This window comes from Uranotaenia lowii, chromosome 1, assembly GCF_029784155.1.
Source record: "Uranotaenia lowii strain MFRU-FL chromosome 1, ASM2978415v1, whole genome shotgun sequence".
In the NCBI taxonomy this organism is placed as follows: domain Eukaryota; kingdom Metazoa; phylum Arthropoda; class Insecta; order Diptera; family Culicidae; genus Uranotaenia; species Uranotaenia lowii.
The window spans coordinates 37,533,217-37,560,432 of record NC_073691.1 but is presented as its reverse complement, the minus strand read 5'-3'; the positions used below and the strand labels follow the sequence as shown (position 1 = coordinate 37,560,432).

General features: G+C 37.9%; 1 protein-coding gene across 1 annotated transcript in view; it reads right to left on the bottom strand.

The window, feature by feature from the left end:
* Positions 1-4,176: 4,176 nt before the first annotated feature.
* Positions 4,177-27,216, bottom strand: part of LOC129739075 (uncharacterized) — a 59,497-nt gene continuing 36,457 nt past the window's right edge. The window contains exon 4 of the mRNA XM_055730459.1: positions 4,177-4,671. Coding sequence (XP_055586434.1) covers positions 4,233-4,671 — 439 coding nt within the window. The 3' untranslated portion in view covers positions 4,177-4,232. The remainder of the gene's footprint in view (positions 4,672-27,216) is intronic.

Sequence of the window (27,216 nt, the reverse complement as noted above, 5' to 3'; positions counted from 1 at the left end):
TTTTTCTGAATCACGTTAGACACATCTCTTGTCACCTCATATACAAGCAACTGTGTTTTTTCAAAAACTTTTTTGTCTCTTTTTTACCAGTGCCAAAATTTGTAGACCGCACTTTGCGGTTGCCGTTCGATGTTGTATTTTGGTGGCCGGTATTCGAGCGAGTACCATTCGTTTGGTTGAATCCGCGTTAGTTCCCCATTGGGGCAAAAAGTGAAAATAAGGTTCCGGTTAACCTTGGAGGCCAGTTTCATATCAGCGAATCAGAACTTTGTGGAGAAACTGTAAGCCTGATTTGTTGATTCGGCCCCATGATTCCTCCACCGCTTTGAATTAACCTTATTTAGCTGACATGGTTACCACGCAGCTCAAAGTTTTAAATCCTAGTTTCGCACGACACACCGGTATGTACCACTGCCATCCGGCGTTTGATTAAATTTTTTTTTCAGACATTATTGCTTGCCTGTGTGTTCTGATTGTTGATGTGTGTCCCATGTCCATTTTACCAAAAAAAAGTGAAAATTCAAACAAAAGTGTTTGGAAATAAATTAATTTGTTTCGGTAAAATAATTCTCAAACATTCTTTACTGCTCAGGGCATTGGGATTGATTTTTAAAATTCAATAAATAGAAAACCATTTCGAATTCACAGGAGAAAACCATTTCGAATTCACAGGAGGAAACCGTTTCGAACCTTCGGCTGAATTTGACAGTTTTTTTCCTGAGCTGTTTCTCTGTCCTGAAATCTCCTGTAATTTCAGCTGTTGAAATTACAGGACAAAATCGTCACGCCCACAGGAGAAAAGATTTCGGGACAGAAAAAGAGCTTAGAAAAAAACTGTCAAATCAATGCAACCTGTATGTTCGAAACGGTTTTTTCGCGAGATGTGCGTGGAGTTCAGATTTTTTCCTGTAGATCTCTCATAATATCACAATCACAACATGATAAGAATTAAATTTCACATTTTGTCACATTTGTTTCGCATAGGCCGCATAGGCATTTTCCCCGGGTGATGATGTACTGCGAGAGAAGGACCGACTGTTTTCAACTGATCACTGGTCAGTTCCTCTGTAAATAGAGAAAACAATATTTTTATTAGATTTACTACAACGCCGAATGAATGTTAATACCGCGCGAACCTGGCGTTCCAGGGCCGTGGCATCAAAATCAGTCGAGAAGATTCTATTATTCGCGGTTTTTCATTGCACTGGTGAAAAAGAGAGAACCTTGTCGACAGACAGAGAAAAAAAATGACAATGTTCATGTGTCTAACGGGAAAATGCTGTTCTGAATATGGGATGGGAGATTCGTTCGTGCTCCTGTGGGCTCGTAAAAAATCATTTTTGATTTCAGGATTGATGAGTCGTCACGAGATTCGGGTGGGTTTCCATTCGAACTTCGTGAAATTTAATCGTTCGCCCTTTGGCTCGAAAAGTCATTATCCTGATCCTCATTGGTGTCTGTACACACTTTGGGGCTTATTCTGCGACTCGAGTGACGTGACTCACGAAATTTCACTACTTCGTCCTGCCTCCAGAAAATGCTTCAGAAAAGAAATTTGTGTATTGATGAGCTCTGAAGTCAAATAACATCTCATCCGAACAAATATTTCGACGCTAGAAAGGCTATTCAGTCAACAAAACGATAAGAAGTTCCGTAAGTCACGTCACTCGAGTCGCAGAATAAGCCCCAATAAGCCTGTGTTCGGGACGATTTAGCCCTGTATATTCAATAGCTGAAAATCTCAGGAAAGCAAAACAGCTCAGGAAAACAACTGGCAAATTCACCTGTAGATTCGAAACAGTTTTCTCCTGTAGTTTGCAGGAAATTTTCATATAGGCTCGAGACGGTTTCCTTTCGATATATACATGGAAATTGAGGATTTGTTTTCCAATAATAACACTTTTTTAATCAAATGTTCATTTTTTTATTTAATACAAGATGAATCATTTGAATTTTTAATTCACTGCTGGGTTTGATTTTTGTTTGTGATTGCCCAATATTTTCTCCGAAAAAAACGAAGTATTTTTGTTTTGCAGTCAGTAGTGATTCCATCGGTTTGTTCCTGTCGGATTTTAATCCTCACTCCGCCAGCATATCCGTTGAACAAACAATTCTAGCTGTTTCAGCAGAACGACTCCTCCTGCCGCGGTTTATTGTATCTATGATTTCTATGAAAAAGGACAAATTGGAATTTATTACGGTATTAAATGAATCACTCGCAGTGAAAGTTTGTTTTTTAAAAAACAACACAACTCACGACTAATATTTATCCCTGTTATCTACACGGAGCTATTGATTAATGGATTGTGATTTCGGAATCGTTTATAGCAACATTCACAGCTCATTTACTAAAAGCACTGATACAAGTCTTCCTTTGTCTCGCGTGCCTAAGTCGTCACAGCTTGCTGCTTGAATCTCTATCACACAAGCAGAAACTAAACATGACATAACGCACAAGAGGAAAAAGGAAAAACAATGAAGTTCACCCGTGATACAGAACTATTGTTCAAGTACCTGAGCACTCGTAGAAAATTTCAGGAGAAATGAAGCGTCCCTAGATTCGAAGGAGTTTCCGTTCGAACTTCGTTTAAATTCAGCAATTCCCTTGTGGTTTGGAGATTCACTATCCCGTGGAGAAAACTGCATTCTTAGCACTGATCATACTGACAGGACACTTAAAACAAAAATTCGATCATTTTCTGGCTAATTTTTTCGTCAAATTTAGCTGGTTCGCAATACCGACGATAGGTGGCGTACCTACCATTTTTCCGATACAAATGCCCTGTAGGAAAAATGTACATTTTAAGCCCGATAAAATCGGGCTTAATAATCGGGTCTGAATTGCTCATTTTTTCGAAAGTTGGGTGGCACTTTTTAACTGGAATAGCATTTCTTCAAATCGATCGATGCGCACTCTGGAATCGATGTTGCGTACTGTTGGAAAAATTATCCAACAGACGAAATCGAGTGTCCAGTCAGTATGGTCAGTGTTCTTAGTGTGTACACGCCTTATCTTTTCTCCTGTGGTTGGGACGATTTTGTCCTGTATTTTCAACAGCTGAAAATTACAGGAAGATCTCAGGACAGAAAAACACTACAGGAAAACGACTGTCAAAATCAGGTTCAGGTTCAGGTTCAAAACAGCTTCCTCCTGTCGTATGCAGGAAGTTTCGAAATTCTCATGTAGGCTCGAGACTGCTTTCTTTCAAGATTTGAATGAAAATTAGGGATTTATTTAGCAAAAAATTACAAAAATCTGAACTTTTGAAAAGTACATTTATTAACTGGATGAGTTGCATACAAATATAAATATGCTGCCGGTCCTGGAGTATATTTTGGTTGGCCCGGGATCTGAAAAAAAAAAACAACAAGGTGTTAATTTTTAAGTCACCATAAAATCATCTGAAAAAAATAACCTGCTTTATTACCACGAATGATGCTGAAACAGCTTTGTTCTTCAGATCTTCAGGCCAATTCATCGACATGTTGATATTTCATCCCGGCTGTGTTCGATGCTTTGAATAAGTGGTTCCTCCATCCAGGCTTCCAGAAGTATCCCCCGTGATACTGTTTGAATTGTTCGAGTACCTGTGCACTTGTAAAAATTTTGTCCCAGATTTCAGGAAAAAGGAACCGTCCCGTCATTATCCCGAAACGAATAATTGCAATCTTTGTGTGTACACTTGGCATTATCGAGTTATCCTTATATGAAAAGTGAGACCCAAATATTTTCATTGTACCACCTTTATTCGGGCTAAATGATATCATGAACTATTAGTTAAAGTAGCTGCTTGTAAAAACTTCGTTCCACCTTTTTTGGATTCTCAACTCAGTTCATCCATTTCTCATTTAATCCCATTAATTGTCAAACTAGACTCGTTAAAAACGCAGGCGGGAAAGTTTTGTTGCTGCCAGCCTGGCATCAATAAATCACCACATAGCTGAATCTACATATTTATATCGATAAGTTGATTTGCAATGCTGAAGAAATAGGTTTAGTTTTGAACAAATCGTTAATAGATATCGCGGCAGAAAAAACCTACCCCACGTATTCTTTCTTCATTGAACTAGTTTAGGCTGTTGAAAACGTCTTATTTTTTTGGGTGGCTGGTGTCATCGTAAAATTTCGGAATGTTCTTTCAACAAAATTACAACACAACCACTTTTTCTGTACTATATCACAAATGTTGCCCTTTATTGAAATATACCTTCTCATAAGAAATAACTTATCATCATCCTTCGCCGAGCTGCAACCTAATGAAATCCTCCACGAATGAACGTTCCCCAAAGTCCAGTCCCTGTTCGGTCGTTTCCTGTACCAGTTCATCGACCAGCTGGTCCGATATCCGGGACACCGTCTGCCACGGTCGATCAAAGTTCCCATTCACGTAGATTGGGTTCTGGGACATTCGGCGGACGGCCTCCAGCCGGTCCCGGAAGATTTGGCGCTTGAGCTGGGCGTACAACTGTTTGCGTTGCTGTTTCCGCTCCCGGACGGCGGTCTCGTTGACCAAGTTCAGATGAGAGCGGGCTTCCGGAATTGCGGTGCGGTTGATTCCTGCGTTGGATGGTTGCTTGGGAGGGTCTCCATCCGGTGGAGAGACGATCTCCAGATATTGGAGGTTGTGCGAGTAGTTGATCTTTTGCTGTCGTTGTTGCGTTGGTTGGATGCTGCAAAGTAAACCGAAAAAAAAAGAATTTTATTGCCTATAGATAGTTACGTTAAGTCTTAGCAAAATTAATAGCCTAAAAAATCTAAAAGGTTCATATTTTCAAATTTTATTTTCATTGCATTGGAAGAAACCATTCCAGATGATTTAATTAAAAACATAAAATTAAAACTTTTTATCGAAGTGTAGAGATGAGATGATTTCCATGACGACGATTGTTATTTTGGCAAAACAAACGAAACAAAGTCAGTCATTGATCTATTCTTGCGAGTGATGGGCGTGACTGAGTAAATCTCTGCGTTGAGATTCATAAGAATCGTAAAATCTCGACAATGGCGTAGCTGGTAAGATAAGCACATATTTGCAAGCAATTGATGCTTAGATCGCTTAAAAATGGTTCCGGCTCCGGTGAATAAGACGGAGATGGGAAAGCGCAGATTGTTAAAGCTGCTGTTGCTTATTGTTTGATCGTGCCGTAAATAAGACGGAGAGATTTGAAAGCGTAGATAGTTAAGACTGCTGCTATGATTGTTTGTTTAATTTGGTCTTCCGGGGGACAAAGACGGAATTGGCTAAGGAAGCGCAGATTTATAAGGCTGCTGCTGCGGATTGTTTTGGTTTGGTCTTCCGGTGGAAAAAACGAAACTGGATTAGTAAGCGCAGATTTTGAAGGCTGCTGTTGCTGATTGTTTGTTTTGACTTGGATTTCCTATGGAAAAATACGGATTGGCTAAGGAAGCACAGATTTTTAAGGCTGCTGCTGCTGCTGGTGGTTGTTTGCTTTGATTTGTCCTCCCAAGGAAAAAAGGAGGAATGGGCTTAGGAAGCACAGATTTTTAAGGCTGCTGTAGCTGGTGGTTGTTTGGTTAGATTTTGCCTTCCGGTGGAATAGAAAGAATTGGCTTAGGAAGCGCAGTTCAGTTTGCTTTGATTTGACCTTCCGGTGAAAAAAGGAGGATTTGGTTTGGGAAGCGCAGATTTTTAAGGCTGCTTCTGCTGATTGTTTGTTTTGATTTGGCCTCCCGGTGAAAAAGAAGGAATTGGCTCAGGAAGCGCAGATTTTAATAACTGCTGCTGCTGCTGATTGTTTGGTTTGATTTGGCTTTCCAGAGAAAAAAAAAACGAAATTGGCTCAGGAAGTGCAGATTTTTAAGGCTGCTGCTGCTAATTGTTGGTTTTGGTTGAATTACGCTTTCGGTGGAAAAGTATGGATTGGTGCAGACAAGCGCAGATTTTTAAGGCAACTTCTGCTGATTGTTTGTTTTGGTTTATGCTTCTGGTGGAAAAGACGGAATTGGCTTAGAAAGCGCACAGTTTTCACCGATGTAGAAATGATATTAAGAATATTTGAAAAATAAAATTTTGTATTAGAGAAAAACAAAATTCAATGAATAAAACATTCTATTGAGAACAGAGGTGAAATGGAATGTAGAGAAAAGATGAAGGATATGCAGGTATGAAATAGAATTTGTAGGGTGAAGAATAAAGTTGTGGAATATGGAATAAAAATGGAGGATATTATTGTGAGTGATAGACGTGTCTGAGGGAATCTATGAGCTGAGATTCATAAGAATCGTAAAATCACGACACGAAGTAACAAAATCCCCCGAATTGTTTTGACAAACGGTTATGGATATGATCTTCCATATCGCCTCAATGTCAATTTTCGATCGCCTACAAAAACACGATAGTTATTGGATTCAATCTGCGGAATCTATGCGGGATTTTTCTATATTGCTTGTAGCAGTTAATTTTAGCTCTCCGACGCAACATTGTGCAAGGTTTCTTCTAATTTGTTTCCTGTCGTCGTGCAAGCTGCAAGTAGCTGAGGTACGAATGCATCACATTTAACTACGCGGTAGTTCAGTTAGTCGATCAATCGTTCCAAGACTGGACAGCATTCCATGGTGAAGATAGGTCCAGTTTCGTTGATTTGAACTTTTCGTTTCAGAACATCTTTTGTGGAAGGAAGGATAAAACAAACGTTCGATTCAACCAAACACTACTGTTTAGTGTGGCAAATTCGGTTTAGTTTTTTCTTTTTTTTTTTCAATTATGATGACACACCTGTTTCCTCAAGACGAAAAATGTATCTAATCTGTTCTGAACCGGTGCCAGAAAACTTCGAGAAGGGGGATGTTTCAATATACACATTTTTCTCTCACAACACATTTGTTTAGAAAGTTCGGGGTGTTTCACATTTTGTCAAACTGATGTAGGGTAACGACCAATTACTGCTCAGATTTGTGGACAACGAGCATCACCTGAAAAGTGCAAATTAACACTTTCTTCGTCGTCGTTTTGTAAACCGCTGTGGGTGGGTGGAACCGTTCAGTAGATTTTCAACCTGAAGGGGCGTTCAATCGTACAATATGTGGAATAAAATAACCGTGACAAAGCCGTCGGAAGGATTGGCACGTTTTCGCAGATAGAACTGAAACCGATTGCCAGCAACGCTGTTTGATCGATTGAGTCTTAATTTGGCGTGAGACTTTTACCTTGCTGAAAGAAAAAGAAACGAAAGTGATGCGAGCGATACCACCCCAACCCTTGCTGAGGGAAGGTGTTAACAAGACATGCACCGAATCTACAATGAAGGAATGTAAATTTGGCGCTATCGCAGTTGGACATCTAAATTAACTGGGTGCATCGAGACGTCAAGTCGAAACGGCATTCGTCTTTAAAATACGGTTAGAATACGCGGCCAACATAATTACACGGTGATTAATTAAGTGATTAACATTCCTGGATTTAATTTGTTTAAAATTTTTATTTCTATCGCCAGAACCCAGCATGAATAAATGAATGTTTGACGAAAACGTTTATATCCTATGAAATTTTAAATCAACTTAATTTATCGACTTTATCGGTAAAAAGTGTACTTTTTAGTAAGGACACCTTAAGATTATGTAAATGAAAGATGGTGAAAAATGAGCGGGTTGAATATATTTAGAATCTTTCTTTGTTTCGATTTAATGTCATTCGCGACTTTTATCAACGATGAAGTTGGCGGACAGTCATTGAAAAACGGAAACTCGCATAAAGTGAACCTTCATGTTGGACCTCCCTATTCAACGTAGATTCCCAGCTAACATGAAATCGTAATAGAAATGATAATCCAAATCGAATATTAAGACATTTTCAATAACCATCGTAAGCACGTTGGTATTGAGTGATTTTCTATCATTCATTTACGACAAGCCTTGCCCAAAAAAAGTTGAATCGGATAGCAGTTTAGTCAATTTCCTAAATATGTCTCCAAATAGTTGAGAATATGCTAGTTCGACATTTACGATTTAAGTGAACTGATTTACGATAAATGGGCAGTCCTTCCTTTTTTCTTCCTTTGACCGGTTCGTGAACAGAAAATCTTACATATAGAGCTGTAGCGCGATTCATATCAACTGATGAAATGGCATCGTGGTAAGATACCCAACTCGAAGGACTTGAGTTCAATTCTCGGTCGGGGAAGTTTTATCTTTCGTTTTACTCAAATTAGTTAAAATCGTATATTTTGCTTTTTGTGGGGAAATCGAATCGTTAAAATCTTGTCATTGTAGATATATCGCCTCCAATTTTGTAGCTATATGTTATTTTGGTACGTTTAATACAATCTTTTCATCTGGTGTATTTGTTTGAATAAAGCTGTTGTTCCTGTGATATACCCTTTTAAATGTTTGCTGGGTTCCTAAAGTAAACCTTCACAACACTCTTCATGTTGGTCCACCCGATCTAACGCGATTTCATAAAGTGAACTTTCAGAACACTCTTCATGTTGGTGCTCTCGATCCAACGTAAATTCGTGAAGTAAACCTTCAGAACACTGTTCAAGTTGGTTTTCCCGATCCAACGAAAAATCATAAAGTGAACTCTTAGAACACTTTTCATGTTGGTCCTCCCAATCCAACGAAAATTCATAAAATGAACCTTCAGAGCACTCTGCATGTTGGTCCTCCCGATCCAACCTTCAGAACACTTTTCATGTTCGTCCTCCCGATCCAACGTAAATTCCTGAAGTGAATTTTCAGAACACTCTTCATGTGGTACACACAAACCAACTCAAATTCATAAAGTGAACCTTCAGAACACTCTTCAAGTTTTTCCTCCCGATCCAACTAAAATTCATAAAGAGAACCTCCAGAGCACTTTTACGTTGGTCCTCTCGATCCGATGCAAATTCGTAAAGTGAACATTCAGAACACTCTTCAAGTTAGTTTTTCCGATTCACCGACCACTCTTCAAGTTGATCCTCCCGATCCAACGAAAAATCATAAAGAGAACCTTCAGAACATTCTTCAGGTTGGTCTTTTCGATCCAACGTAGATTCCTAAAGAGAACCTTCAGAGCACTCTCCAAGTTGGTCTTTCCGATCCAACGAAAATTCATAAAGTGAACATTCAGAACACTCTTCAAGTTGGTCTTTCCGATCCAACGGGAAATCATAAAGTGAGTCTTCAGATCACTCTTCATGATGGTCCTCCCGATCCAACGAAAGTTCATAAAGTTAACATTCTGAACACTCTTCATGATGGTCCTCCCCATCCAACGAAAATTCATGAAGAATTCAGAACACGCTACATGTCGGTCTTTCCGATCCAACGCAAATTCATAAAATGAACTTTCAAAACACTCTTCAAGTTGGTCCTTCCGATCTATCGAAAATTCACGAAGTGAACATTCTGAACACACTTTATGATGGTCCTCCCGATCCAACGCAAATTCATAAAGTGAACCTTCAGAACAATCTTCATGTTGGTCCTCCCGATCCAACGCAAATTCATAAAATGAACATGAACACTCTTCAAGTTGGTCTTTCCGATCCAACGGGAAATCATAATGTGAACCTTCAGAACGCTCTTCATGGCGGTCCTCCCGAACCAACGGGAATTCATAAAGTGAACATTCTGAACACACTTTATGATGGTCCTCCCGATTCAACGCAAATTCATAAAGTGAACATTCACAACATTATTCATGTTGGTCCTCCCGTTCCGACGCAAATTCTTCAAGTGAACCTTCAAAACACACTTTATGATGGTCCTCCCGATCCAACGAAAGTTTATAAAGTGAACCTTCTGAGAACTCTTCATGTTGGTCTTCCCGATCCAACGTAAATTCATAAAGTAAACCTTCAGAACACTCTTCATGTTGGTCCTCCCGATCCAACGGAAAGTCATCAAGTGAACTTTCAGAACACTCTTCACACTTTATGATTGTCCTCCAGATCCAACTAAAATACTAAAGTGAGTCTTCAGAACACTTTTCATGTTGGTCCTCCCGATCCAACATAAATTCCTAAAAAGAACCATCAAAAAACTCTTCATTTTGGGCCTCCCGATCCAACGAAAAATCATAAAATGAGCCTTCAGAACACTCTTCATGAAGCACGAAAATTGACCATGTGACCCGGCAAAGATTCAGCTTGTTGGGGGAGAATTCACTCAATATCTATCATTCGCTAAACCGACCTTAGTGAACTACGAATACTAGTTTCCTGTGGGATCCAGCCAGGAGACCCACGTCGACTTCGCGGGCAGCCAGAGTGGGTGTACCTTTCCCAATTCCAGGAGTTGTCGGTTGACTACACGACCGCTGCCAGGAACTGGTAGAGGAAAATGTTTTCCCATTGCCGGAGAGCGCTTGCGCTTTGCTATCGATATCAGAAACTGTTGGCTATGTCCTAAACACAGCACCTCGATCGCAGCAGAGAACGCGTACTGGTCGCACATTTAAGTTTTTTTTAAATTTTTGCTGATGAACACGGATGAAAGGTATCTATAGTTGAATCTATTATATTTTTAGTTGAATGCCTAATATCAACCATACAATTGTAGTTGAATCTATTATATTTAACAGTTGAATCAATTATACAACTACATTTGAATCTATCATATTTATAGTTGAGACCGTAAGGTCAATCAGCAGTGGGTAGTTCAATTTATTATATTGATAGATAAATGCATAAAATGTATAAAATCAATTATACAACATTAGTTGAACTTATCATATTTACAGTTGAATCAAGTACATCATTATAGTTGAATCTATTATATTCATAGTTGATTGCGCGAGATCAATCAGCAGTTTTTAGTTGAATCTATTACATTTAAAGTTTAATGTGAAAAAAACAACTACACTTTAATTGGTATAACTAGCTGACATAATTGGTCAACAGTCGTCTTTTTACTCCATGAATAAAGGACGAAGTACAGTAGGGTTTTTTTTTACACTGATATACGTACCGCTTAAAAAACCGTTTTAAAAAACCACGTTAATTCCCGAAAACCGTGTTAAAAAACCGTGCTAATTTCGGAAAACCGTGTAAAAAAGACCATTAAAATTCTGCAGCTCTATAACTTGAAACGATAAGACATGTAACTTGACACTTAAGACCTGAGACCTGAAACCTGATACCTGAGATCGGAGACTTTAGACTTGAGACTTCAGACCTGAGACTTGAGACTAGAGACATGAGATCTGAGACTGCGAACTGGTACCTGAGACTTAAGACCTGACGATTTAGACAACTGATATCTTGACCTGAGACATGGGACTTGAGACCTGAGACTTTCGACATGACACATGAGACCTAAAACCTGCGATCTGAAACCTGAGAGTTGAGACTTGAGATATGAAACCAGAAACCTGAGACATGAGACCTGTGACCTGAGAAATGAGACCTAAGACATGGGACATTAGACCTGAGACCTGAGAGTAGAGACCTGAGACATAAAACCATAGACCTGAGACCTGAGACATGAGACTTTAAACCTGAGTTCTGAGCTACTAGTGTTAGTACCGCGAGAAATGTGTTTAGCTCAGATTTCAACTTGCGACCCCTCTAGTGAAAGGGTTTGACTTGTAGGTGACGAAAAACAGTGTCGCGATTTCGCTAGTGCAAGCTACTAGTGTAAGTACCTTGAGAAATTAGTTTAGCTTCAATTTCAACTTGCGAGATTATTTTCGTCACCTACAAGTAAAACCCTTTCACTTGACCAATTGAAAGTTGAAATCGAATCTAAACTAATTCCTCGCGATACTACCACTAGTAGCTTGTACTATCGAACTCGCGACACTATTTTTCGTCACCTATCAATCAAACCCTTTCACTCAAGGGGTCGCAAGTTCAAATCGGAGCTTAACTAATTTCTCGCGGTATTCACACTAGTAGCTTTTACTAGCGAACTCGCGACACTGTTTTTCGTCACCTACAAGTCAAACCCGTTTATAGAGGGGTCGCAGGTTGAAATCGGAGCTGAACTTATTTCTCGCGTCACTGACACTAGTAGCTTGTCTCAGGTCCCAGGTCTCAGGTCTCATGTTTCATGGCTCTTGGTTCATGCCTCAGGTCTCATGTCTTATGTCTTATGTCTTATGTCTCATGTGTCAGGTCTCAAGTCTCAGGTCTCAGGTCTCAGGTCTCAGGTCTCAGGTCTCAGGTCTCAGGTCTAAGGTCTCAGGTCTCAGGTATTATTTCTCAAGTCTCAGGTCTCATGTCACAGGTATAATGTCTCAGGTCTCTGGTCTAAGGTATCAGGTCCTTGGTCTCATGTATCACGTTCTTAGTCTCAGAGCCAAGATTTTCCCAACCTCAAAAAGATTTTAAGTGTTTTCCTTTGTTAAGGAATTGTTGTTTTTGATTCACTCAAAAACCGTGTTAATTTGCGAAATCCGTGTAAAAAAACGTGTTAATTCCCGAAAACCGTGTAAAAAATCCGTGTAAAAAAACCGTATAAAAAACCCTCGTAAAAAAAACCTTGGTGTATTATGGTTGATAGAGGTTAGGTTCTAGGTAGTTGGTGTTAAGTTACAATCGTTTTGAAATTCAAAAACAGTGTAAATTTGAAACACGTTGATTGAAAAAAAAATATTAAATTTTAAAGCAATTTAAACATGATGTGGTTTTAGATAATTTCCAGAAGTCACTCCAGTTGTTCTTTTTTTAACTTTCAGTCATTCGGTACAATTTGAGCACTAAGCTCTCATTACATTATAAATCAAGTTTATTCAAACACTGCACAATGGTCCAGGACCTAACTTTATCGTGACAAAATTAATTACGAAGATACTATTATAGATAGATAAATGGTGTCTTCAACAAAACTGCTCATCAAATCATGCGCTTCAATCATCTCAACCAAAATTTTATTGGATTAAAACATAAAACTTTTCCAAAACTTTCTTCTACAAAATTGTAGCCAAAGGTTTTTGAGGCAGCTTTACCAAAAACTCCATATACTTATGAAGTTTTGAAAGCGAGTTATGTTTTTTTTCAAATTATAAAAATCTTAAGATGTGTCGAAAAAAAACAATATTCTGGCTTTAACTTTTGTAAATGAATTCATACAATAAAAATGTCTTCTAAGCAAACGCAAACTTGTATCTGGAGGCGTTCATTAGTTATGAAGAATTTTAAGCAAAATCTTGTAATTTTTTAAGTGTCATATCTCGAATTGGTGCAGGCCAAAAAATATTTTATGACGGCATTATCTAGTTCAAGTACATGTCAAATATTACATTGTGAAATTATGGGAGATAGGTTCTATTTTAAATTCGACAAAATTTGTTTAAAATTCACACATTTAAAGACCCTGTGAAAGAGAACATCCCCATTGCTCGATCATAAGTCGAAGGTTGCCTGAAATACCTTTGTCTTTCATTTTGTAGAAGACAGTTTGGCTCTATCTTTTTACTGGAAAAAGTTTTTATAAGTAAATCATGCAAAAATGACGCGCCTTAATATTTGATTTAAGATTATTAAAACATATGCCTTGATGAGCATTTCTGTTGGAGACACCGTTTGTCTATATCTTCTAGTATCTTCGTAATAAATTTTGTCACGATAAAGTTCCGTTCTGGGCCATTGTGCATTGGTTAACGAAAAAGAATTCATTGGAATGTCCGATTTCTGCTTTTAATTACAGGACTATTTCATTGAAATATACTATCTAGTTAGAAGAAAGATAGAAAAACTAGGTCTATTAGGAAAAAAGACATAAAATCGTACGAACAATTTTGGGTTCATCTTCTCATCTTAAATCATACAACAACAAAAAATAACAAGCGAATCTGATTTCTGGACTGCGAAATAAGTATTCGTTCATAATTCGGTCTAATAGGTGTTAACATCAGTTTAAGTTTTGAGTAAAAGGTAGGAATATAATTCGTGAACTCTTTTCAAGTTCGTGAAACTGTATATACATTTAAAAAACAATCTAGCATTGTAATACGGTATAGTTGGAAGGACGACATCATGAGAAAACAAAATATCTATCAAGATAAGTTTTTCTAATTACATAACAAAATCATTTTATCGTACATCTTACAGTAAATCAAATTTCAAATAAATTTCGTGGAATTGTAAAACATATTTCGATTTTTTTTTTCAAATTCATATAAGTATCTGGAATAGTACCAAGGATATTGAATTGAAAAAAAAAAGTTTAATGTTCAACTTTTAAAATATCGATACTACCTAGATAATTGAAAGCAAATCCATTCTATTCCAAGTCACACTAACAGGTTATTAACCGTAATTAAACTATATAGTCTTAAACATGTTTACCGTCTAAAGATTTTTTGTCGTTAAGTCTATTAATAAAAGCATTCGCTTAACGTTACAATTTTTTTTCTTCATATAAAATTAGCTCCCCGGTGAAGTGACGACGGATGCATTTTTCAAATGCACCCGCCGAAGGGCTGCCGTGAATGCAGCCGCAAATTTTGTCAGCTCCAAACATCTAACGCCCCCGCGCGAATGCATCGGCGTCAATTAAACGTCGTTTTTGTGCCGAATTTCACCCAACAAAACCACGGTGGCGTCGCACGTTGTCGTTAATGTCTCTAGATGTTTCGGAATGATTTTGTATTATTAGTAGTATTCAAGATTTTCGAAAAGATTTCCCTTTTTTCCGATCGTTTTGTTTTTTGGATGAAATCCCACTGCTAATGACGGGTTGGTGTAAGCAATTTACAAAAAAGTACCGCAACACTCATCATTCAGAATTTGCAGGCAATTAGAGAAACCGTCGTGCTGAGTAATCGTTCCTATTTGCCGTTATCTGAATATGTTAGTGGAATTAATAATAATTATATGGAGGTTTTAGAGCTGTGGAAAGAAATTGTGAATTTCGTTGCGCAAAAATCTTAATTAAGATTAAATTACAAATATTTCTCAAATAAAACTTCACCAAAAACAGTTTTGAAACTGTTGCAATTATATTTTTAATTATTTAAAAAAAAAAGTGCAGTCCGGTAGCTGACGAAGTGATGAAGCGTTTTCCATTAACGGTCAGCTGCTTCAATATTTCATCCGAAACCGACATTGACGCACCAAAATGCATCCATGCATTTTTGGCCTCCGGACAGCGAAGTTTTGGCCAAAGGGAAAATTCTTTGGCCGACGAAAACGTTTGCGAAAAAAAACGTAACATAAACACCCACGTGTTCAACATGTTTGTCACTCTTTCGGGAGATGACTCTCAACAATGAAGCAGATCTCCTACAGGATTATAAAAAAAATTGAAGAAAAAAATCTTTAAATAAGTGGCGTACCGTCGTGCTTCTTGAAAATCTGTCTGATATGCAAAAAACATTGTGCTAGAAAAACCGTTTTGTTCGTATAGCTATTTCTTCCAAAATTAAATAATTTTTCCGACCGGGATGATTTTTGAGGTTATGTAATGGCTTTTCGGTCTTATCGATAAAGTATTAAAACACTTTTATTTGTGCTTCATCCAACGTTTCAAATACTATGTATTCTTTTTCAAGGAACTAAAATTGAATAGGAAAGCATAAAACATATTTCTAATGATTAACAATTTATCATTAATCACTTACTCGGACATAAGTGCACCCAAAATTCAGCCTCTGTGCCAATGGCGTGTAGTCAATTACATAGCATCATTGGTACAAGAAGATAACGCGATCGGTGCTGATTCGATTTGCTCCCACCGGCATTAATCTCCCAAGTTAACCGAATTGCGTATGTCTGAAAGAAACAAAATAAAAACGCTTTCACGTCCCTCCCTATCGCATCACAAGACGAAGAAGGATGGAAATAAATACCGGCCAACACCAGGCAGCCAGCGGACCGAGCACTGTGCGTGTGAATGTAGCAAAAGCAACAACAAAAACATCCTTCTAATTCAATCCCTTCAATCCACCAGCCACAACCACGGCCGAGCTGTGCGTGTGTATGCAGTAAAAGCAACAACAAAAAAAACATTCCTTCAATTCAATTCGCCGGCAAACAACCACGGCTAAGCTGTGCGTGTGTATGTAGCAAAAGCAACAAGAATATATTCCTTCAATTCACCGGCAAACAAGCACCGGCCAAGCTGCCCGGCTTTAGCAGCTGTGTATATGTAGCGTGTGTATGTAATAGCAGGCAGTAAGCAAAGCACAGTTCTCATTCAATGGGTTTCCCGTTTCCTCCACTCCCGTTCCCTTTCCCGTTTCCATCAAAAGACAAATGAATACCTTGAAAGGAGGCCAAACGCCGGGAAGCCACTGTCGTGCGTTTCTTTTGTGATTGATCGGTGGCAGAATGCCTATGACAAATATCCCTCTTCCTGCATGAAGCTCAAATAGTACACTGGTTAAGATGTCGGCCTGGCAAGACCATTTGGTTAGTGATTTGAGTTCGATTCTCCCTACGGGCGCTGTGGTTTATATTTTTATTTTCTTGTTTCTGGGATGAATTATCCAATAGGAACGAAATCCCATAAAATGTTTTTCTTGTTTTGCTTGAATGTAGTGGTCATGCATCATTTTAGTTGGGAGCCGAGTCCTTATGCCAGTTACGGTTTTTCAAACATATCATCTTCGGCACAGTGCACATTTCAGCGCATTATCGGCACAGAGATGTGCTAAATAGGCATTGGATTTTTGCAACCTCTTCTATGGGTGTGTTATCGTCCAAAACAGATCTGCTCCTATAGCGTTCATCGATCGTCGATATTCTGGCTACAAATTTGAATTCAAATCTTTATTCCAGTTTTAAAAGTGAGGAGGAAACTGTGCGACTTACGTGCCCAATATGTGATGGTATTGGCCTGGGCTGCGGCGCCTATTCCGTCGTTAGAAAACCGTCCGTGGCAAAACTTGGTTCACTCCACTCACTGTTTGTTGTTGTTTGGGTTTGCATTGCGTTTCTATTGTAGCCAGAAATCGGCGCCGATGAGTGCTTGTGAGTTGTTTTCGATAGTGTGTGGAACACTCCGCCGTATGAAACGGGAGGCAGTTGGGGCGCGGGAGTAATCTGGGTGCTAAGCGGATGATTTATATGCGCCCACTCCGAAGAGATGCTTTCCTATTCAATTTTAGTTCCTTGAAAAAGAATACATAGTATTTGAAACGTTGGATGAAGCACAAATAAAAGTGTTTTAATACTTTATCGATAAGACCGAAAAGCCATTACATAACCTCAAAAATCATCCCGGTCGGAAAAATTATTTGATAGAAATTATGGCTCATTTTTACAATCATATTGACAATGAATACGGTACCGAGGCAAAACATTCACTGAAAATATACGCCAATCAAAATCGCAAAATGGGAAACATGACAAGCAGGAAAGATTTCCTGATAAAATGCCGCAAAACGGGCATGTTCCCCCCACACATCACGGACGTCTTTCGATGTGTTTATACGCTGTTTGAAGAAAACAGCCCTTACCTGAATGAGCTCAACAGGAAGGTCCAACGGTTTAAAAAGGCAATATTGAGTCTAGAAATAAGACAGACGTTTTATAAAATAAAACAGATCTCAGAAAACATGAAACACACACGCAACAACATAAAGAGTTTGATCCCAGATGATGAAAGCGAACGCTTTTTTGCCAAACAAGTCGCTTTCCAACAAGTACACCAACAAAAGCGCGCGGCCAGAACAGATCGCAAATATCGAAAGATTATGGACAGATCGATAAAAGCGCTTGAGCAACAAACGCCATCACATAACCACCGGGCGTTTCACAACAGCACCATGTTAGAGGTACCACACTCGGTACAGCTCTTGCTCAGTCTGGGATCCAAGTTTGCTTTGCCATCTACAAATATAAATCCGTCTACGTTCTACCACCTAATAGCAGACATCGAAGGTGTGATAGAAACATCTGAAGACGAAGAAGTCAAGATACGAAATCGGAGTACAGCTGCTAATCAAATCGTAAATCACATCCATGCGCATAAGCACAACGCGCGATGCAATCCGTCTGAAAACTTTTACAAAACAGCAATAATAGCCACAAAACAGTTTCTAAAAACGCATCCGAATATCATCGTACTGGAAGCTGATAAAGGCAACGTAACGGTTATGATGAATCGCGAGGATTACGATAAAAAGATGCAGACACTAATCGATGACAAAAACACATACACGATCCTCACACGTGACCCAACAACCGGTTTCCAAACCAAAAATAACAATTTCGCGAAAAGGTTAGCAGATTTGAAACTGATAAACCGAGCCACGGAATTGAAATTAAAAACGTACAGGGCCGGAACGGTGGGCCGTACGGAACACCGAAGGCACACAAGGAGGGATTACCACTGAGACCAGTGGTACCGTGCATGACATCGCCATCATACGAGCTGTCTAAATATGTGGGCCGAATATTGCAAGCGTCGATCAACAGCAGATACAACGTCAAAGATTCATTCGAGTTCTGCGAATTTATCAATGAAGTTGTATTACCTCCAGATCACGTTCTTGTTTCGTTCGACGTCGTCTCTTTGTTCACGTGCATTCCCAGGGACCTCGTTCTAAGCAACATTATCAACAACTGGGATGCAATCAAGAAGAACACCAACATCAACTTAGACATGTTTCTCGAAATCATCAACTTTTGCATGAGTTGCAGCTATTTTAGGTTCAAAAATAAATACTATCAACAGACATACGGCACGGCGATGGGCAATCCTGTGTCCAGCCCGATAGCCGATTTCGTCATGGAATCACTGCTGGACAGCGTGACACGGACACTTGATTTCCAGATACCGATCCTAAGGAAATACGTCGACGATCTACTACTAGCGCTGCCACACGAACAAGTTGAGAAGGTAAGAGAAAAGTTTAATCAGTACCACCCAAAAATCCAATTTACGGTTGAAATCGAATCGAATCGTCGCCTTCCGTATTTGGACTTGGTACTGATTAGACAATCCGACCAATCTATAAAAACCGAGTGGTATCAGAAATCGATAGCGTCGGGACGTTTTCTGAATTTCCGATCAGCCCACAACACACGCCTCAAAATCAACACGGCATTAAATTTTATTAAACGAGTGAAAACCTTCTCAACAAACGTTCCCCCCGACGATGCAATCAAGTTGATTCACGAGAACCTTAGGAAAAATGATTATCCAACGTCCCTGATCAATAGATTAATCCGTAAAGCAAACGAAACCGACATCCCCCTCCAAAGCACACAAGAAACACCCACACAACACTACCGATCCATATTGCATATCGACGGCCTAACTGCAAATGTAGTCCGTGCGCTTAGGACGGATTACCCGCATGTACGCATCGGCACCACACAACAGCACACAATACGCAGCCTACTGCCAGTGGTGAAAGATCCGATGCTACCGATCGATCGCTCCAATGTGGTTTACAATATACCATGTGCGGGCGCACCCGAACGTAATGAAGAGTGCAATAAACGATATGTAGGACAAACTAGTTACAAGTTACGTACTAGAATGTCCAAACATAAATGCGATGTGAACAAACTAAAACGCATCATAGCCACGGGGTCCACAGCATCAGACCCGAGCATAAAAGAACTGCGACAATCAGCCGTCGTAGACCACTGTTTCGACCAGGGACACATGTTCGATTTTGATAAGGCCACCGTTCTCGACAGCTCGAACAAACACCGCAAGCACCTAGAGGTACTCGAGATGTGCTATATTCAAAGCACTCCGAGTACTGTCAACATCCAGAGCGACACCGATGGACGAGCAATTTCATACGGCGGAGTGTTCCACACACTATCGAAAACAACTCACAAGCACTCATCGGCGCCGATTTCTGGCTACAATAGAAACGCAATGCAAACCCAAACAACAACAAACAGTGAGTGGAGTGAACCAAGTTTTGCCACGGACGGTTTTCTAACGACGGAATAGGCGCCGCAGCCCAGGCCAATACCATCACATATTGGGCACGTAAGTCGCACAGTTTCCTCCTCACTTTTAAAACTGGAATAAAGATTTGAATTCAAATTTGTAGCCAGAATATCGACGATCGATGAACGCTATAGGAGCAGATCTGTTTTGGACGATAACACTTATGTCCGAGTAAGTGATTAATGATAAATTGTTAATCATTAGAAATATGTTTTATGCTTTCCTATTCAATTTTAGTTCCTTGAAAAAGAATACATAGTATTTGAAACGTTGGATGAAGCACAAATAAAAGTGTTTTAATACTTCCAAAATTAAAGATCCAGCATTTTTTCCTTTTAAATACAGGGTGAGCTCCTGTACTTTTTAAAAATGCTTCAAAATCTTTAACCTGCTTAGTAATTTATCAAATCGAAAAACCTGAATAACAAGCCACCTTCTATGGAACCTTGGCAACAACATCAAATGAAAAAAAAATCAAGATTGGATCGAAATTCAGTCCCACGACCTCAAAAAATCCTTCAGTCAGTCAGTTTTCCGTAAATGTCGTTCAGGACCTTATCATTGCTGTTTTAGGTCATCTCCGGTACCATCGTGAAGATGAGAGTTTCCTAACAGATGGATCACATGGCATGTTTCTCTAGGTATAAACCTGTGAGCTTAACAGGCTGGTATTCATGACCCCAAAGACCCCAAAGAAAAAAAATCAGCATTTTACAATGACAATGGTCGATTTTGCGGAATTCGTCCAGACCAAAGTGTTGAGTTGTGCACGGCTTTAGTACGTCACAGAGGATCCGTTGATGAGTTGTTAGCAGTAATGTTCTTAAAGTTAAACTCAAAAAATAGCTCAGGGGTCCTTCCAGGGCCACAGGTTTGATCACTTTTTTGGAAAAAGCCGGAACATTTTTGAGGACTTAACTTTTTCCTTGAGCATTTATTTACAGCGAAGTTGCTCAGTTGGTAAAGAAAACACGGTGAAGAGTTGAAGTAACAAGCAGCGTCGAGGGCATGTTGCACTTTCTTAAAAAAAAAAATGTATGGAAGTCTACAGAAGGTGGATAGCCAAGATTCCAAAGAATGATACAACTGTTTGGTTGATTCGATTTGATTGTACCTATATAAAAAATTCTACGTGTATGTAAAAAAATACACGGATAATCCAATTAAGAAATTTTCTTATTGGGTGATTTCTCTTTAAAATAGAATTTCATAGCGTAAAATTTTCATTGGAAAACAACTTATAATCGTGTGTCAATGATGACTTGATTAACACTCAAAGACATAACGAGTATTTTTATTACATATAGGCCCAGTTTCAAAAAAGTGGAAATGCTAGAACTTACATCTTTCATCTTAGGAACTACTAAACCTATTTCTGCAAATTTTATACCATTAAATTACTTGAGGTCTTAAAAATTCCTTGTCATTCAAAACACATATATTAGGTTTCAGTATTTTGAGTATAGGGTGTCCCATTATGCCAAAACACGATTTTGATGGAACCCTGCTCATCCCGGATGACGTTTAAACAGTTGATTTCTGCTGTATGTTCAACAGCTCAACTTCAAACTCTGAGTATCGCAAGCTCTAGTTTTCATATGTAATTTTTGCGATAATGAGAAGTTTTCCCGGAGCAGCCCAAAAATATTGTGCACAAAGGTTGTTCCTCCACAAAATTTCACTAAGTCAATAAGCGAAAATTGAAGAAATAATCATTGGAGCGGTTCGAAACGCGATTCGAAAGTATGGAGAGGAAAGCAGCTTGGAGGACAACAAAAAATCTAGGCAAAACAGGGTCCGGTGGACAAAAATTTGAACCGGAAAGTCATGCGTGCTTACGCCAGTAAGAAGACTGCCTCAGTTCGGGATGTGTTCAAAAAGTGGATTCGCCAAAGTGGAGTTGAAAACAAGCTGCTTCTACCAAACCGTAAATTATTTATATGATTAACTTTTGTGTGGAAAAGCGGTGCGCGTTATCATCGACGACGAAACCTACTACTAGTTTTATTACAAAACGCAGTGTTGAATACCACCGTTAAAAAATTTAGCCCATTTTTGAAGCCTAATAACTTTTTTTACTTTAACTCGAATCGATTTGCAGTCTTCGGATAAAAGAATTGTCATAGATTGGGCTTTTATAAAACCTATTTTCAAAAGAAATCGGATGAAGGAAACCAAAGTTATCCATGAAAAACTGTATTTTTATGTTCCTCCCGAACAAAATATCTCAAAATCTCATACAAACTTCAGGCTCGTTGAGCGACCCCTTCCCGTGATCCGATTTGGCCCAAATTTGGCATGAGATCTTGTACTAGGCCAAGGATCAATTTAAGCCTGCAGCGCATAACTTTGGGGCACTCTAATGCAGATTCTATCGAAAACTTTACAAAAGACTGGAAAACAGTGGTCAAAATCATCCCAAATCAGTCTGTGCTGAGTGCTCTATAGGAAGACTATAGAGAACATAAAAGTGAAATAAAATTCGGATTTGCTCTTAAATCTTTTTTTTTAAAGTTCTACAAATATAGTTCAACAAACTATAACTACATAGAAACTTCAAATAACTCAAAAAGGCCAAATTAGTGAAATTCGGATCAAAGGAAGCGAGTTACAGCAGTTTTAATTTTTCAGACGGACTTTTTTTAGACTGGGCAATGTCAATAGTCTGTCCAAATCGAAAATCTTAGCATTTTTGTTAACAAACCCCCGCTCAAAAATGGAAAATCCAAGTTTTTTTTAAATTTTTTTATTCAATTTTTTGGCATGATTCTAGTTAAAAAAAATGTTTGTTTTCAAGAAAACAGGGGAGATAACGACATAACAAGCACCCGATGTGTAAAGAGCACCACTCTTTTCTACGGAAGTACGTTTTTTTTAATTAAATTTTCGTAGTTTTTATAATGTAATTTTTGAACAAAAAATCAATCTTCGTTTAGGGGAGATAAGAACGTAATGAGCACGCGGGGTGAACTGGGCACCACTCTTTTCTGAAGAAATACGTATTTTCTCCAATAAATTGCTCTGATAATTTTCTCCAAGTGATGCAGTTTCTATAGTATTAAATTTTCAGCAAAAAAGAAATTTCCAAATCAACTTTACAGAAATATTTCACCAATACCAACTAGGTTTTCAAGTGACTTAAATATTATAATTTTTGAGCACCACAAACTTAGCTCTTATGATCATTACAATGATCTTAAACTATAATGTACGCACTTCAACATGATGTACACATTGTTTCTCAATTTTTAACATCATTAAATTTTAATTTTTCACTCTAATCAATTTTAAAACGCGATTTTACTTCAACTTGTTGATTCGAGGCGAACAGAGCACCATTGATCGGGGTACGATGAGCATTTTTGCCGTAGAATCTAGCAGCGATGAAGTCAACTGAATTATAGAGCTACAACTTGACTAGTTTACATCTAACGAAGGCTAACTATTGGTAAGGTGTCGGATGTTGGGGGTATTAAGCCCTTACAGTGCCTGATATTCAGCTTTAGGCAAAAAATTTAAAATACATTTTTAAACGTTTTTATCTACCTTTTCTAGTTTTAGCCAATTACTAAATAAGGGTAACTTCCCAGCCAACACGAAATGCTTCTCAAATCGGAATCGTAAATGTGTAGATTTTTTTTAAAAATAAAAATGAATTTGAATCATTGGAAGTTTGTATTTATTTATTGCATCGTATGATATGCAAAATCGATTATTGGTACAAATCATACAAGACTACATCATGTATCGCTAAAACAGTTGATCGAATGTGAAATTGTTTCATATCGAACAAGAGTACAACACACATTCTATAGAATGTGACTTAAGTTGTCAATTGATGTCCAATTTTTTTAACCTCGTATAAGACTGCACCACCAGAGTCGAATTGGGGTAATTTTTGAATTTCTGCATTGTGATCCAAAAGTCATCCATGATTCTTTGCAGAATTTTAAAGTAACGTTTACATGAGTAAATTTGAACTTTTAGGTTTGTATGGGAAAATTGAATATTTTGTACTGAAAAATCAACATCATTTTTGTTTTTCTGTGGAACCAAGCCTGATTATGGTTCTTGTGCCAATTTATAAATTTCTTACAGGAAATTTTCCACTGAACAACTTTGTCGAATATCATAACTTCGTATCTTTTTAGACATTAATTAATTAATCGAAAACTCGAAAAAGAAGGATATCGTCTGTTGGGCGATAATGCACCGCATTTTCAAACCGGCACATTTTTTGGTCGTGTGAATCATTTGATTAAACTACCTGGTGAGACCATACATTTTTACATCTTTGGACCAAATTTCAAGACTTTTCAATGAAAATCGTCCAAGATACAGTGAATTTAATGAAGCAATTCGAAATTTCCCTTTTTATACGTGAATAGCTGTATCTTTGTTTGCAGTCATTGTAAAGACTTCAAATTGAGTGGAGCGTTAGTTGAATATATGATCTTAATTGTGTAACAATTTCATAAAAAAAATATCAACAGAGAGAGAAATGACAGCTTGTCAAAGTTCGGAGAGAGTGCGCTACTTCACGCGATTTCATTCTTTTTTTAAGAGGGGGGGGGGGTAGGGTCTTACACTTAAAAAAAATCGATTTTTTTTATTTTTTTATTTTCTTATTGTAAAACATTTCAAGAATGTTGTGTCAAATTTTCAAGTCAATTGAAGCAAAACTGTAGAAATTATAGGCCTTTATCTCCTCCTATCTAATACTGCAAGAAAGCAAGAGCAGAAACTTCAAACGCGTTTTTCTCGAAACCACATTTTTAAAGTCCGTGGACATCGTCATTTGAAAACTACTTATCCGATTCTTTTCAAATTTGGAACATATTTTCTACATATAAAATACCAGACCCCAACGTTTTTCTTTTTTCTTTTTTTTACTTTGGGGAGATTCTACAGGTGAAAAATTGCGAATTTTTTCATGAAAAATCGTAGTTTTTACTTCAAACAGCCACAAAAACTTCATAAAAAAAATTTTAATTAAAATAAAAACGTTGGGGTCCAGAAAAACATCTATTAAAAATATTTTGCTCTGATTTTTTGACTTCAGATGATTCTGTGCTGAGATACAGTGTCCACCGCAAATCCTGTTTTCTAAAAGGCATCCTCGAACGTGCTCCGTCACCGGCTCATTTTTCAATATTTTTCTACGAAAAAATTACTAAATGTTCTTTTAACAATGCTTTGTATAATGCAAAAAATTTGAATAGGGGAGAGGCGGGCTATATGCGCATATTAAGGAAAACCTTCATTTTCTCCCATATTCCGATAGATAGGAGTCTGAAAACTATATGCACATGAGCGGACATCTGTTTTCTATACGTTAGAGCATTTTTTCTGTTAAAATCTCCTACAGTTTTTGTGGAAAAAATTTTATAATAAAAGAAGTCAAAATAGCCGATTTCCGAAACCGGCGGGCTAAATGCGCATATTTATGTTTTAAGCTATATTTCATTTACACTTGCAATATTTTGAAATTATTTAATTGAAAATGGCAGAAACGGATGTTAAGCATACGTCAAGGCTGAAATTTTGGTGAAATTTTTTACATCACTAGTTCTTTTGCATGAAACATAGTTAAGTATGCCATATGGCCATATTTCATGGTAATATTTTGTTCATATTGTATTTCTATCAAATCAGTATGAAGTTCTTCTTTTTTCAGTTTAAAATCGTGATTTGAGCGTACATTTAATGTTTAAATGGAAGAAAGTAAAAAATTTATAAGAACAATCTATTTTTCTTGATATAGGCATTTAACCTGCCTTGATATGGGCATTCAGAACCTGTCTGTTATTCCAATATCTTATCATTTACAACTTTGCCAAAAGCTTCAATTTGTTGAAATTCCGATTTCCAGATGAATGAGAAAGAAAAACAATTAAAATTTTTGTTCACAGAATCTGTACGCACAATAAGTAAAGTTCAATATATTATATCAAAACTGACAAAAATCTTGTTTGAATTTTTAAATTTTTTCGACTTTATATAACAATTTAATTTTTTCATGCCATGTGTTTAAAGCGTATTACCCTCAAACTGCACTGATTAGATATGTTAAATCTTTAGCCATATCGTCAATCGGCTGTATGCGCATATTACCCAACATGCGCATTTAGGAACACTTCCCCCTACATTTGTTTGAACGATAGCTCTAGAAAAAAATCGTGAAAATGGTGTTTTTTTTATACCCATTAGACCCTACCCCCCCCCCCCCCCCCCCTTAACGCAACTGTTTATCGCCTCCACTTTTGGTAGATATAACCTTTTTTTCTAACGTCATATAAGATGATTGTTGTCGTTGTAGATGTACGATATCTTATGATATACCTACCAAATTGTTGGCTGGATTCTACCTTTTTGAAGTGAAACTCACCTCACAGCGAGGTAAAGTTTATCTGAATCGAGCTAGAAAAATTGTACAATTCACCGAGAAAAAAAAGGTGAATCCCAAAAAGCGAGAAGGCAAATCCAAAAAAGGAACCTTCTACCCATTCGAGGTAAAGTTTACAGTAACGTGCTGAATTCTACCAAAATTGAGCTGGAAAAATGGTACAATGCAAGAATGTGCTTATATAGTAGGTTCCAGCGGCCATGGGGAGGCGGTAGAATGCGAAGAAGGTGACCAAGAGAAAGCCAGGAGTATTTACCTGGTAATGGAGCAAAAAGTAGATCACCGAACTGGATTGCCATCAGCCTGAGGGATAGAAGCTGCACTGGTCTAGCTCCAATAATGACTTTTTGGATATGGTCATGGATTCCAAAACAGGTAAAAATCCCCGTCTATCTTTAATAAACATCAAATAATGAACTTATTTTATTTTTGTTAGGTATATTTCTTATTTATGAAACCAGCCAAAACATAGTATTCACCTTTTTGGTCAGTGAATGGGGAAATGGAACAATCTACCTTTTCGCTTAGCGAATCTCGAAAATGTAAAATTTATCTATTTTCTAGGTTAAACGAAGAAAGGTACAATTTACCTTTTTCGTAGGTTAATGAAAAAAAAGGTAAAATTTACTCATTAGCAGCGTGAATAAAAAAAAGGCAAAATTTACCTCGAAAGATGGGTGGAAAAAAATCACCCCTGCAAAATTTTACTGATTATAATCAATTCCAAAGTTTTATGTCGTTTGCAACTTAGGAATTTTTCTTCAATCCTGTTTTGTTTTTTAGGTTTACTTTTGGAACTTGAACATGTAGTTATCAGCCCAAATTGCGAGACCTTTACCTACTGAGCTACGGCCGCCCTAGAATCAATCAGACAACAATCAATTTCGTAATTAGTGAAGGAATTAATTAATCGATTTTTGTCTAACATTATGAGTTAAGCTTCCAAATTTTAAAGTAAACTCGAATTTTTAAAGAACACCTATATAAATATTTACCTTAACCT